At 37.2% G+C, this 14,482-nt stretch overlaps 1 protein-coding gene across 1 annotated transcript; it reads right to left on the bottom strand.

Moving 5' to 3' along the window:
- Window positions 1-6,718: 6,718 nt before the first annotated feature.
- On the bottom strand, window positions 6,719-10,017 carry LOC111890572 (glutamate receptor 2.8). The gene is made up of 5 exons (XM_023886677.3): window positions 9,715-10,017; window positions 8,279-9,618; window positions 7,885-8,197; window positions 7,378-7,784; window positions 6,719-7,280 (listed from the first exon to the last, which is right to left on the bottom strand). The coding sequence occupies exons 1-5, from the start codon at window positions 9,992-9,994 to the stop codon at window positions 6,816-6,818; spliced, it is 2,805 nt and encodes a 934-aa protein (XP_023742445.1). The 5' UTR covers window positions 9,995-10,017; the 3' UTR covers window positions 6,719-6,815.
- Window positions 10,018-14,482: the final 4,465 nt, after the last annotated feature.

Here is a 14,482-nt window from a genome sequence, read left to right as displayed (position 1 = left end):
TTCCCAAGTTTGCATGTTCATTATATGTTGTAATAAGGCGTTTGGCCTTTGGATCTATGTAAGATTGAGCTCCAGGAGCTCAGATCTGTTAGCTTTTTGGTCCCATAAGGCTTGTTAGCCTTAGATCTACCATTTTGAGACATTTTGAGCTTTATAATCCTTATTGGTGGATATCCACACGTAAAGTTGGAAACTTTACGTGTGATTCGTGTCCTAGAAGTCCAGATCTATGAATGGCATGGTCTGGAACCGAGCAAATCGGTATATTTAAGGAGTGCATGGCGACGACTCGGCGAGTCGCATAGGTGACTCGGCGAGTCTGGTCGCGAGTCACAGAATTGGTCCCTTCTTCATGTGTCGAGTTGAGCCTTGAGTCACAGGGGGTGACTCGGTGAGTTGGGAGCTGAACTCACCCATGTTAGGACTCGGCGAGTCAATGCCCTGACTCGGCGAGTCCAAGGCAATCTTCATAGCTCAAGAACAGACTCGACGAGTTGTTCATACAACTCGGCGAGTCTTAGCATAAAGTGTTCTTCGGATGAAGATGGACTCGACGAGCTGTTCATACAACTCGGCGAGTAGGATGAAGGACTTGAATATTGGTTAAGAAGGTGAACCCGTCGAGTCGTCGCCTAACTCGACGGGTAGGATCGGGATTCAGGGCAGTCGTTTGGACAGGGACTCGGCGAGTTGGAAAGCCAACTCGGCGAGTCGGGTCAACTGAAAGTTGACTCTGACTTGGACGTAGGGCATGGTCATGGGTAAAATGGTCATTTTACCCAAAGGTCAGTGAGCAATGTTTGATTGGGTTTATTGTGGAAATTGCAGCCGGAGGATTTCCGGAGCAGCAGTAGGCAGTCAGTTTCCGATCAGTTCAGCAGCTACTTTGAGGTGAGTTACCTTCCAGTAGCGGTGGGTCTAAGGCCACAATGCCGACCCACCAGTAGGGGATGTATGGTAGATGATTGTCTTTGTGATATCATCTAAGTTTGCTATTACCTGATATGTTATATGCTAGCATGATATGTTGTCTGTGATAGTAGTAAAGTTCGGTCGTTAGGACCGAAGGGTAGTCAGACACCCCAGATACGTCTGACAGTATGTGATGATATGTTTGCATGCTGGCTTGTTATGTTATATGTGATCATAATAGTAGGGGTGAAATAGTCCCCGAGGATCGGTTGTCAGGACCGATGGGTAGTCAGCACCCCAGAATGGCTTGACACGGGTAAGACGGCACCCCAGAATGGCCGTATGGGTAGGTCAGCACCCCAGAATGGCTTGACACGGGTAGGTCGGCACCCCAGAATGGCCGTACCGGGTAGTCAGGCACCCCAGAATAGCCTGGCAGTATATATGTTATGTGTTCGTATGGTATGCGGTACGTTGGGGGAACTCACTAAGCTTTGTGCTTACATTTACAGTTTTGTTTTCAGGTACCTCTGCATCGAAGGGGAAGGAGCCGGCGCGGTAGCGGCACGTCATACACACACTCTTCGGTTTCCGCATTTATGAGATTTACTGGGACTGAACTCTGATATTTTGATGGGATGTATGGTGTGGCTTTTTAGAACATGGTTGCAATGTGTTATGGTGTGAACAAACAATGTTTCTTTTTATTTAGACAATGTTTTTATTTATTAATGTTTTCTAAAGTCATATTTTAAAAATGAAATTTTCGGACGTAAAAATTGGGCCGTTACACACAAGATCACCACTGTAACGTCCCGAGATTTTGCAGGTATTTCCAAACCCTCTTATATCATTACTTTATCAATTATAGTCCTTGGGTTTGAAAATGAAGAGCCAGGATAAATTTAAGGGCCAAACTTGCAAATTGGGCCAAAAAAGAGTACGTCGTGCGTACTTAAGCATACGTTGAGCGTATTAAGGTCCGCCCTAGTACGCTGGGCGTACCAATGTCTGGATGAAACCCTAATATTTAGGGTTTAGGGCCTATATAAGCTACATAATGAGCACCCACACCTCTTTTACCTCAACCTCCACATATTAAACTCGTCTCTCTCAAACCCTAGCCTCCCCTTTTGTGTGATAAGCTCATTTTGGTGTTCTTGAGGGCCTTAGGAGGAAGCCATTGCATCAAAGAGTTGAAGGAAGGGACTAAGCTTGTAGATCTGAAGTTAGCTTGTGCACAAGAAGCTCTAAAAGGTATAAAGTTCCAAAATTTATTCTTATTTGATTAGATCTCTCCATTTTGCTTTTAAAGACCCATTTCTTGTTCCAAAAACCACAAGGTGGTGCATGTTGTGCTTTGAACGAAAATGATTGCCCTTATGGGCTCTTTAGGGGACCTTGAATGATAAAAATGGGGTCCCATGGAGACTGTATCGAGATTTCTGAGCCAAGGCTTCAACCGTGAGCATCAAAGAATTCTCATTCGAAGGAGCAAAAAATGAAGATTATTCTTTCAACATTCAATCTTTCATCCCCAGAAGATAGGTGAAGCTGCAATGATTATGTGACAGATTGCATTGAAGCCTCATTAATCAGTCTGCTACTATCTATGAACCTGCTGAAGTGATCCAGAAGATTAGTTCACTCTTTTATTCTCTCTAAAGATTCTCAAGCTGAAAGCGCCATTTTTCAAGAATCTCTACAAGAAGCCTCCTTACCCAACGTGTGTTCAAAGTCAAATTCTGAAGAAAAGCCCAACTACTCAAGATGAATTCATTCATTGAAGATTCATCAAGTTCATCTTGAAGTTGTGAAGAAATTGAAGATTAAAGCTGAGGCCAAGCACCAAATAAAGATTAAAAAAACCAGCTACTTTTTTAGGGGGATTGTGTTGGGTCAATTAGAAAAGAAAGCTATAAACCAAGGGGGAGATTGTTGGGTCTAAAATTATGGTTTATACTTTGATTTTCTAGGCAATTGTAATTTTCCATCTAGGACCGGAAAGTGTTTACGGCCAAATAGGTGTTTACGGCCGTAAACCCATTTATGGATCATATTCCCCAAGTGTATATATATATATATATATATATATATATATATATATATATATATATATAGGTGTTAGGTGGGTGAGGAGTGATTGATGAATAGAAGAGAGTGTACGGCCAAGAGAGAGAGAAAGGAGCACATGTCTGTGTAGGTGTGTGAATCTTGTGTAAAGAACTTCATTCTAATCATATCATACAAGATTCATATTATTCTTCTTCTCCTTCTCTTCTATTTTGATTTGGCATCATCCGTTTGATTGGGATTACGCACCATCAAACGGATCTGATTGATACTCAAGCAAATTGGGGACTTACAAGAGGCCTGTGGCTATACTATAGAAGAAGAAGAAGGTTTTGAGGAATAAGGAGATACCTTTGATGAAGGTATAGTGGGAGCATCGGAGGGGGTCTGAGTGGACGTGGGAGCTCGAGTCCAAGATCCGGGAACATTACTCGGATCTATTTGTTGTAGCAGACTTCGAGGGAGAAGTCTAAGTCAAGTGGGGGAGAATTGTAATGTCCCGAGATTTCGCAGGTATTTCCAAACCCTCTTCTATCATTACTTTTTCAGTTATAGTCCTTGGGTTTGATAATGAAGAGCCAATATAAATTTAAGGGCTGAACTTGCAAATTGGGCCAAAAGAGAGTACGCCGCGTGTACTTAAGCAAACGTTGAGCATATTAAGGTCTGCCCTAGTACGCTGGGTGTAAACTTGAGTATGTTGGGCGTACCAATGTCTGGATGAAACCCTAATATTTAGGGTTTGGGGCCTATATAAGCAACATAATTAGCACCCACACCTCTTTTACCTCAGCCTCCATAGATCAAACTTGTCTCTCTCAAACCCTAGCCTCTCCTTTTGTGTGATAAGCTCATTTTGGTGCTCTTGAGTGCCTTATGAGGAAGCCATTGCATCAAAGAGTTGAAGGAAGGGACCAAGCTTGTAGATCTGAAGTTAGCATGTGCACGAGAAGCTCTAGAAGGTATAAAGTTCCAAACTTTATGATTATTTGATTAGATCTCTCCATTTTGCTTTTAAAGACCCATTTCTTGTCCCAAAAACCACAAGGTGGTGCATGTTGTGCTTTAAACGAAAATGATTGTCCTTCTGGGTTCTTGAGGGGACCTTGAATGATAAAAATGGGGTCCCATCAGCTGAATGTGTCCCATGCATGGGAAATAAGGTCTTAATGGATTAATACCAAGCATTTAGAGCTTAATGGACATCCAAAGTGATAAAGTTCACGACTTTATGGATCCTAGTCATGTTAGGTCTCTGGATCTGAAGTTTGGGCTTAAGTGCTTAAGCCATTAAGCACTTAATGAGACTTTGCCAAATCGTCCAGTATGCCCAACGTAAATCTGGTACGCCCAGCGTACTGGGTCAGCCACCCCGATGGTGGTTAAAGCTCGGATGAGTACGCCCCGCGTACGTCCTCTGTTTGGGTTTTGTCAAATGGGCTTTAGACTTGGGTTGGTTATGGTCTAATGGATTTGGGCCTTTGCTGGACTATGTAAATGAGACATTTTGGGCCAGGTATTGATAGTGGATCATAGGGTTAGGCCTAATTAGGAGGTTGGGCTCAATTTGGTAAATTGGGCCGATAATGAGCTTTTATATGGACTTTTAAGTCAAGGATTGGGTATTTGGGCCTTGGCCCAATAATGTGAGTGGACTAAATGAATGTTGTGGACTTTTGGTCAAGAAGGTTATGTTGGGTATTAATTTAGGTGCTTATTGTGTAATAGGTTGGGATTCCCGGTGAGACGACAGTCGAAGATTTGCAGTATTTCAACACTACTAGCGAGGTGAGTTGTCCTCACTATACTTATGGGTCTAAGGCACCAAGGCCGACCCTTTGGATTGTTATCCAGTCATGTTATGCTATTATGATCTGTTAGATCAGTATCCTAGTAGATGGGATGCTATGTGTTGTTATGATATGTTAGATCAGTATCCTGGTAGATATTGTTACAATTTGTTAGATCGGTATCCTAGGGAGTAGGATAATATTATATGGAAGCGATATGATCTGTTAAGATCGGTATCCTGGTAGATAGGATGGTATTATGTGCTATGTGGTATGATCCGTTAGATCGGTTGTTGTCTATAGACTATTATGTGATTATATGTTATATGTGCATATGTTTGTTTGGCCGTTGAGGCTTATCAGCTTTGTGCGAAAGCCAATAGACTGGGCATTCCAACGTATTGGTTGTGGGCCGTGAGTATTCCATCCCGAGGATGATTGGACTCATAGTATGTAGGCATTCCAACCTGTTGGTTGTGGGCCTGGGGTATTCCAATCCAATGGTTGGCTGGACCCATAGTATGTTGTTTATGATTGTTTGTATGTTATCGTGGGTATGAGTATTTTGGGGGTAGCTCACTAAGCTTTCGGGCTTACAGTTTCAGTTGGTTGTTTCAGGTACTTCTGGTGATCGCGGGAAGGTGAATGCATGATCATACCGCTCCTCCTGCTGTTATGATTTTATGATTTGATACTGGGAAACTCTGATAATCATTATTTTGAAAACAAACTATGTAATGTTGAATGGTTTTAAGTGTTTTGAAAAAGTTTAAAATTGGCTTAAATTTATGGGTGTTACAACCACATCGACATGTGCTATCCCACCATGACTCCAATCTCGTTGCCTATTTTTCTTTCCCCTATGAAATTTGACCGCTAACAATTAAAAGAATTGAAAATCTAATTTTTTTTAAAACCTCCAGTAAATACCCGTTTAATCTCCAACAATTATACACAACCATTTTATTTCTAGAAATTTGTTTATATAAGTTTGAGATATGAAAGATTAAATCATCTTTGACATCTTCTTCTTCTCTTTTTCATTGGACCATTCGTCCAGGGAACACAATATATATTTTTACAAAAATTGAGGTGCATCATGTCAACATCGTTCGCCAACACTACGGGCTACCATGTTATGGTTTTCTTTTTTTATGTAGTGTCTATAACATCCACAATTCATATTTTAAAAGAAAAGTGAAATGTTTGGAATGCATAGTTGCATGGTTGTCAAAATTGCGATCCTGATCGTAGGATCGTACGATCCTAGGTATGAAAAACGATATGGATCGTAAAAGGATCGTATTTGAGGTAGGATCGTAGGATCGAGATCCTACCTTCCTTTGATTTTTTTTTTTTTGCAAATAAAAATTATTTTGATCTTTTTATGTCTTTTACCCTTAATCAATTTATCATTTATAATTTTGTATTGTGGCTTATGACTAATATTTTGAAGTTTTTATAACTTTTGAACGAAAAATTAAATGTTTGAAATATTTTTCATGATTAAAAATTAAAAATATATTTTATTTTGTGGGATCTTAGAATCCCTTTCTCGATCTTACGATCCCGATCTTACAAACCTAAAAACGATCATAGGTAGGATCCCGATCTTAACAATCTTGCATAGTTGACCTTCAAATATGTTAAAGTGAACCATAATGGGATCTCACGTTGTATGGATATGGAGTTTAATGACAATCGACCCCTTGAGTGATAAAAAATTAGTTCAAAACAAATATTTCATATAACTTTTATAGAGATTGGTGTATTTGTAAAAAAATGATAGAATTATATGAAAATTAAATAAAGATATATCAACTATAATAAATGAAGATTCATTTTGTTACATGTCAATCTCTTTAATTTTTATTCCAAAATTTCATTTTAAAAAATATTTATTATTTATGTTTTAATATTTAATTTCTTTTTTAATGAACTCTCTAATACAAGAATTTTACACCTAGTTTACCTATTGAACCCTTTTACAAGTTTTAATACATTAGCCCTAATATTAACTTAAGATAAACCGGCTCATTGTTACATTGGACTCGCAGGTGAAAAGACTCCTTCACCTTGATGATAAACACTTATTGCCGGACTCATCGGCGAACCGCCAATTATATTCTCTTCTATATAATCATTGCTATCGTTGACTGTTTCTGTTTCAGAGGGCACTAGATCTTTCTTCTTATCAAAGTTTTGTATGATCGCAGTCAACTTATGGTGCATTGAATCATGTGAGACTAGTATCTCCTTGTTTTCATATAAGAACATAAACAGGAAGATGAGTAGCGCACATGTTGAAGACAATCCAGCAACAAAAAATAGACCTTTAAAGCTTTCTAGTGTCAGCTTATCAAAGGGTTCAACGTCCTCATTTTTCCCTGGGCAATCCGCTTCATCTCTAATCCATTTGTCTGAAATGTTTCTCATCTGCTCCTCTATCACTTTCAAAATTGCTCTTGAGAACTCGGCTACTAGCGGTGATCCTTTCGGAAACGCCTGCTCATAAGAACGCATTACCCCATTAACCAATTAGCATATATCCCTGAGGTAATGACATGTCATATAAAATCAATAAAGAAATATCGCTACTTACAAAGCCAAAGCCTGCAGTCTTGTAGGTTGGACCCACCATGACATACTTGTTACAGTTTTTGGCCTGCAACATCTTGAGATAAGGAACCTCGTCAACAATGGCAGAAACTCCATTCTTCGTACTCCCATTTGAAAGCGCATTCGCATACTCTTTGAAGTTGCTATACTTCTTCAACTTATCACCATGGAAACCCATGTCCTTTAACATGTTAACAACAAAAGAACCATCTTGGTATCCTACATAATCTCCTCTTGCTTTGAGTTCAGACATATTCATAAGAGTTGGTTGGAGCTTTTGCACCGTTAACATGGATGCCAAGCTTGCTGTATAGCTGGAGGTTAGCACCAGAACCACAAATATCCACACTATCACCACGAATCTAGATAAATTGCTTATCATTTTCTCCTCTGCAAGATATATTAAAATTTTGGTTACTCAATGTTTAATCCATATAAGACATCTATCTTGTTGCATATCACTTGGGTATGTGATTAAGTAACGACTTACTATGTGCAAAAACAAGGGTGGAGAAGGAAAACCAGAAAATCATTCCGACTTGTTGATGAGGAGGGCCACGAAACTCTTTGTTTACACGATGCTCTAGAACCCAAACAACAAATCCAATGTAGATGAAGAATCCTCCAATTGTTATCCACAACTCCATTTCTAGAGGCCTCATGAATATCCAAACGTTCTTACTATCATCAACCTTAGCGGGAACAAGCATTGAAACTCCAGATTCTGAGTAGGGCAAAGTGAATTCAACATAGTTTGATCTGTTCCACAAGATTGTCACGTCTCCAACCACCATATCGAATTTCTGTTGGTTGTTAAAAGAAAAAACTTGTTAGCATTAGAATCCTACACCAACTATATATAAGCAAAATAGATAAGTAATTACATCAAGAACAATCTGATACACAAGATCGTTGTAATCTCCAATTCGTTGGCCATCAGGATTTTCATAAGGAAGAAATTTGTAGCGTACATCATATGGCATTGCATCTATAACTGCCTTGAAGACATCTATGACATATCCACTCGCGTTAACCACTTTTGTTTTAGGGTCTATGCTAGCTTCAATAAACTCAACAAATCCTCCTTTTGCTGGAACTCCCACTCTTAAAATGTTGTCTCCACCAGTTGGGATCTCCCAACCTTTCGGGAATCGTGGAGTATCTCCTGGCCATATGATGGTTCCCAGATCATCTTTGTTCGTCGTGTAATCTGAACTTTGATTCTGGCTTATAAGTTGATTTGATATACCGTTTCTTGAACTCCAAAATCCAATGTGTTTCTCCCCCTTCCCAATCACATTCACTATTTGGTACCTAGACATCTGTAATTGTCCATTGACAACCTCGAAATCGCGATTTCTCATGCCTTCAAGACTTATATTTTGGATCATTGGAAGGAGCTTGGATCCCATGTCCGAGGTTCCAATAGCAGCCAAATCAGTTGAGGCTTTCTTTGCTCTCTTGAAGATAGTACTTAACTCGGATCCAACTCTTGTTAATGCCATAGCTAGTCCGACAATAGAGTCGTAAGACAATATACCAAACATGTCAAGCTCAACTCTATCAATGTCAGGGTATTCTTTACGGAATCTCCTCCTCCATCTCCTCTCGAACTTCTTTAGCTGGTTGGATGGTGGTATATAAGGTTTCACACCAAGTACACCTTGCATGGAATCCATATCCTGCGGATCCAATTGATGCAAAAGACCAGTGAGCACATCAGTGATGATCCATGCGTATCCTTTTGCCATCATTCCAGCTTCGTCTGCTTTCTTGAAGAAACGAGAAGCAAGAGCCGGTAACATGTGTACCACAAAAACCCTAGTTTGCATGGACTTTAATTTGTAAAGGAGTTGCAGAATCTCATAATCCGAGGAGGATGGAGACAAAAGGGTGCGGAACTTAACCTGAGTACCAATGTTTACCATTGCGTCAAATAAAAAGGGAATAGGTCCTCTTCCGAAATCAGTATCTTCGTAAACAAACACGACTTCCCTCCAGCCAAAGGATTTGACTAGAGCTGCAATGGGTTGGGCTTGAGTTGATGAAGCTTGTGCTATTCGGATGAAGTAGGGGTTTCGGATTGGGGAAAGATCAGGGTTTGTTGCCGGAGATATCATGGGAACCTTCGATCTTTGTGCAATATCAAGTACAAAAGCTGCCTGGGATGATTTTTGGGGTCCAAGAATTGCCATCACTTGAGTATTTTTCAAAAGGTCTATGGCTATACAAAAAGAAGCAAAAACAATTTACGATATTTGGTAACAGCATAATACTAGAATCTTAGTAGTGATATTAAATGAAGAGTGGTTATACGCACCAGCAGAGACAGCTTCTACGTTGTCGTATTTGGAATCTCGAAAGTGAGGGACAATAACGGTGGTCGAGTTGTTCGTATCTCCATAAAAATCTTCAATGGCCATCAAGATGCTGACCCAGATACTCTTCCCAACGTGTGAATCGATATCAAGAATCACCCCTAGTCCTATTTCTCGTGTCCTTTGTTCTTCACCATTCGCTACCAACATGATCAACATCAAAGCTAACACTACCACACCATGGTTGCCTATAGATATATCCATCTTTCTTTTTCTGCACATCTTTTTCTAGGAAGGTGGAGCTGAATTTAAATGATATAGACAAACGCAATTATCTATGTGGTTTATAATATACATATATACATAGAAATATAGAGAATCTCCTCATAAAGAGTTGACTTGACTAAAATTCCATTCTACCTCCTTTAAAGATTATATATACGTAATGTAGTTAATTTGACTCGGTCCCTTTTTCTAGACAGAGTGACGATCAATGGTATACATTGACATTGACAAGTATGACTTTTGGAGTTGAACACGGAGAATAAAAGAAAATTAGGAACAAAATCAGACGTAATGATTGATAACTGCCGTCTGCCTCTACGTTAATGCATGATACCGGTCCTTGAAAGCATTGATGTCAAATTATCTATGAACTCTGAAGTGAATTCAACATTTATATTACTAACACACAAATTAAAATAGCAAAACTAAATAAGTGGTTTGCAAAAAAACAAAAGAAACAATATTCAAATCTATTTGGATGTCATATCCTATAATTTGGTAATTTTTCAAAATACAATGTTACAATAGAAAGAAATTAAAATGTGATGTTATAATAAATAAATCAACAAAAATATGGTCATTTCTTGTCAATTATATACTGTCTTAATGAGGAAAATTATTTAATTATATAATGTCTTAATGAGGAAAATAATAATAAGAGATTATTATTCAAATTTGAATATTAAGGATGTCATGAATGAATAACTTGGGAACTTAAAAAGATACTACAAACTTTAGCAATCAACTCTTAAATACCTAACACCAACCAACACTTTAACAATGAAATCGACTGGAATTAGGAAGCAATCACCGCAACAGCCCCATAGACATTGAGCGTCAGAAGACATTTGTAGAGACACAAGTATGATGCTATAATTAGATATATTTTCCAATACATTGTTGTAATAAGAAAAAATGAAGTAAATTGCTTTTTCCCAATGGTTTACGTAAAGATGCAACAATACAATATCAATTTTTTTTCATTGTTATTTCTTGAATATAGATAAAAAGGGTTTAATGCAAAATATACTGTGACCTTAAGCATCTTATTGTAACCTTAAAAAGAATAGCAAACTTTTTATGAAAAAATGGTCTAAACTCTCTAATTGCTCGAATAAAACTTATTATAGTTGGTTTACTCGGTGTTGTTGATTCAAGCATCCTAACTTGAAGTAATGAAATTACAATGCAAGTTTCATCCTTAATATGTAAGAATGGAAGTAGGCTATCATAATAGAAATGATATCTTCACGTACACATAACTGAAAGTATGTACATATGTATTAGCTAAGGCTTCTTATTTTCATGATCAAGAATGTATTACTTCTCATCCTAATTTTTAGGTTATCATCATGCCTTAACATTGAAACAAAAGTGGGGACACTCTTTACCTCGCAAAAAGATGGCAAAAAAAGTAAAAGTACCCTTTTGGACACAACAGGTGAAATCTAACCTGTAAAATCAAAAAAAAGAAAGTAAAATGTTAAATTAATTAGGTCACAATAATAAAAAGGGTTAATGCTTTTGTATCTTACCACCCAAGGTGTTATTCAATGTCCACTCAGAACCTTTAGATATTTCCCAATCGATTATTTTGACAATATAATTAGAAAAGATGCAAGAATTTTCCCATATGAACCGAATATTGTTGCAATAGTTGAACTTGGTAAATACATTAATTGACAATACTTGAGGCTCAACCTCCACCCTATAGAAACATGTAATCTAATAAACATGATAAATCTACACTTTGACTTCTTTTAGTTCACATAAAATAGACTTACAACTTACTTGCACTTTAACTTTTGGGCTTAACAAATGGCCAATGGTGATGCATAGAAGCTCCACTCCTATCCTTTCTTGGCAAATACTTTTTTATTCTTGGAGCTTTATCTCTTCTGGACGACATTTAGCTTACATTCATACTATTGGGAAACTATATTTGTTAAATGTCTAATATATATTGCACAATTATGCTACCTTTAAACATCAAGACATTGTTCATTTGTTTTTAAGTTAAAACAAAAAAAAATGTAAATTTGGAAGTAATCTTTAGCAAATAAATGAAAAAAAAGTACCAAGCATTTCACTATATAGTCAAACAAACACCCTCTTGAGTTTCAACTGTTGTGATAATCTAGTGGTACTTGCTCTTCAATCAACAACACATTTATTCATGTTTCTACTCAAAAACCTCAAATACCAGGCTCTCATTGCATTCAAGGTCCACAAAACACCTCCTGAACAAACGAAAATCCAATAACAAAAGAAAAAAAATTGAAAGCATAAGATATCAATCGACTTTATTTTTTCTTCAATTTGTGAGGAAATTGAAGGTGGTAAACTCACATGTTGTAAGTGAGTCAACCCTCCATCAATAAGCCCTTCTGAGTAAGTTCCAACCTACAAAATCAACCAAATGGTGTCACTCAACAAATAAACCAAATGGAAGCAGCTCCAATGATACTTGTATGCCTCCATTTTACCCACAAGCAAGCATGCCAGAATAATATCAATTGCTTCCTAAAATGATTTTTTCCCCTTTTTGGAATGCATTACATAAATTAAAAGAATAGTTGCTAGGAAGAGTAATTAACGACTTTGATCCATTTGAAGTCAAACCATGTTGTCTGTAACTATAAATCAGCATGGTGTGGAGCATGATAACCTTTTTTGTCTTTCATATTTACTATTATCTTCAGGTAAACCATCTGTGCTATACAAGCAGAAAGAAGCTCATATAGAACAATCAAATTCCTTCCATAAACCATGGAAATCATCTAAGTAAGAGCCATAAGTAACTATGTCAATTGTCTAATGAGGCATTATAATGATGTAATATTTGAAGTTGGCTCTCGCATGAAAACCAAACTTAGTCAAAATATCATTTAATATTACATATAATTATAAAGAATTTGGAGAACTTACAGTTCCAACCCTACAGAATCATGAGAAATGCATTAAACCCCTATAACATGTACATATTTCATGATATGATTAGTTGGTTCAAGAGTACCACATAAATTTAGTACATTTCTATTTCTGGTATACCGTATGGGCTAGAGTCTAGTGCTCACTTGCAAGTTCGTATGCAATAGGATCATCATCTCAGAGATGAAAAATTGAATATACAAACTTTGTCATCCGGTTAAACTGTAACAAAAACAAAAGAAAACATTTTTATAAAGTGAATTAATAAATTTTTGGTGTTTTTAATGAAATACTACTAATTATTTGGATGCCAAATGTCTTTTGGTAAATCTTACTGCTGGAGGGATATATGGGTAATTTTATAGAAAGGTTATTCTAGCATTGGAAAATCTCCAGCCACAAAATAGACTGGGAACCTCTCCAACTTTAAACTAGTATGCTAACTTTTGTCTCTCTGGTTCAACATAGATTTTCTTCATGGTATTTTTGAAAACTATGGATATACATGATGCTTCATGCAATAAATTAACCCTAAAATAAAAAAGAATAAATAAATGCAAGATTCATACCTGATTCATAAACTTGTCTTGAGAATCCAGTCATATCAATAGCATGTTTCTTTCACGAGTTGCCTAATATGAAGTCTTCTTTTGTGCCTACCATTTGAGTAAACTTAGTGAGATCAATCGAATATATAACAATCAATGATCAAGTAACAAAGACATCAATTACCCACAATAAATTGGTATAAACATGATAAACAATCACAAAAATCACGATTCCTACAAATTATACAACAGTGTAAGGGTAAAAGCAATAATTGAAGTGACAAAGAAGAGATGAAATTAACCTTCAACAATATTGGACTTGGGAGCCATAATATGCCCATATCCTTTCAAATTTTATAACTTAATGAATTTATAAGGCTGAATATACAGAGCAAAGAATAGAGGTAAGAGATTAGGGCTCAAACTTTAAAAAGTTGACTAAGAACTTTTACCAATCACTTGGTAGGAAAACGTTTCAACATTAATCAAACTTACCTCTGGTATCAAATTAGAAGTACACAACTTGACAAATCCATCTTCGTCAAGATAAGTCGTCGTACCTGAGCCAGTTCAGTGATTGTATCGACGTGAGTGGTGTTTGTTGTAGAAAGAGTGGAAGGGAGGCTGTACAAAGCTCAAACCGCCTATAATTACTAGAGTAAAATGGGAGAAGAGAAAGACAAACATGTTAAGACGTAAATTTGAAATGATATAATCAAATAGTTCACCTGATTGATGGAATCGAACACCATTTCTTTCATTTAGATGTTTCGTTTCTCTGTGATGAAAAAAAATTGTTGATTTCACTTAACGCTCTGTGACACCATCTCCGATTTCTGTTGATTTCACTTAATGCTTCGTTTCGAATGCCGTTTCTTGCAACAAACCATTGATGGAGAGGGAAGAGGATTAGGGTTTAATAGAGAATATACCTTCAAGAACCGGTGATTAAGTTTGGATATGATTATGATTCCTGATTTCTTTCTATGGAATTCCTGATTTCTTG

This window comes from Lactuca sativa, chromosome 6, assembly GCF_002870075.4.
Source record: "Lactuca sativa cultivar Salinas chromosome 6, Lsat_Salinas_v11, whole genome shotgun sequence".
Lineage (NCBI taxonomy): Eukaryota > Viridiplantae > Streptophyta > Magnoliopsida > Asterales > Asteraceae > Lactuca > Lactuca sativa.
Note: the sequence above shows the minus strand (reverse complement) of the source record. Positions and strands in the feature narration are given on the sequence as shown.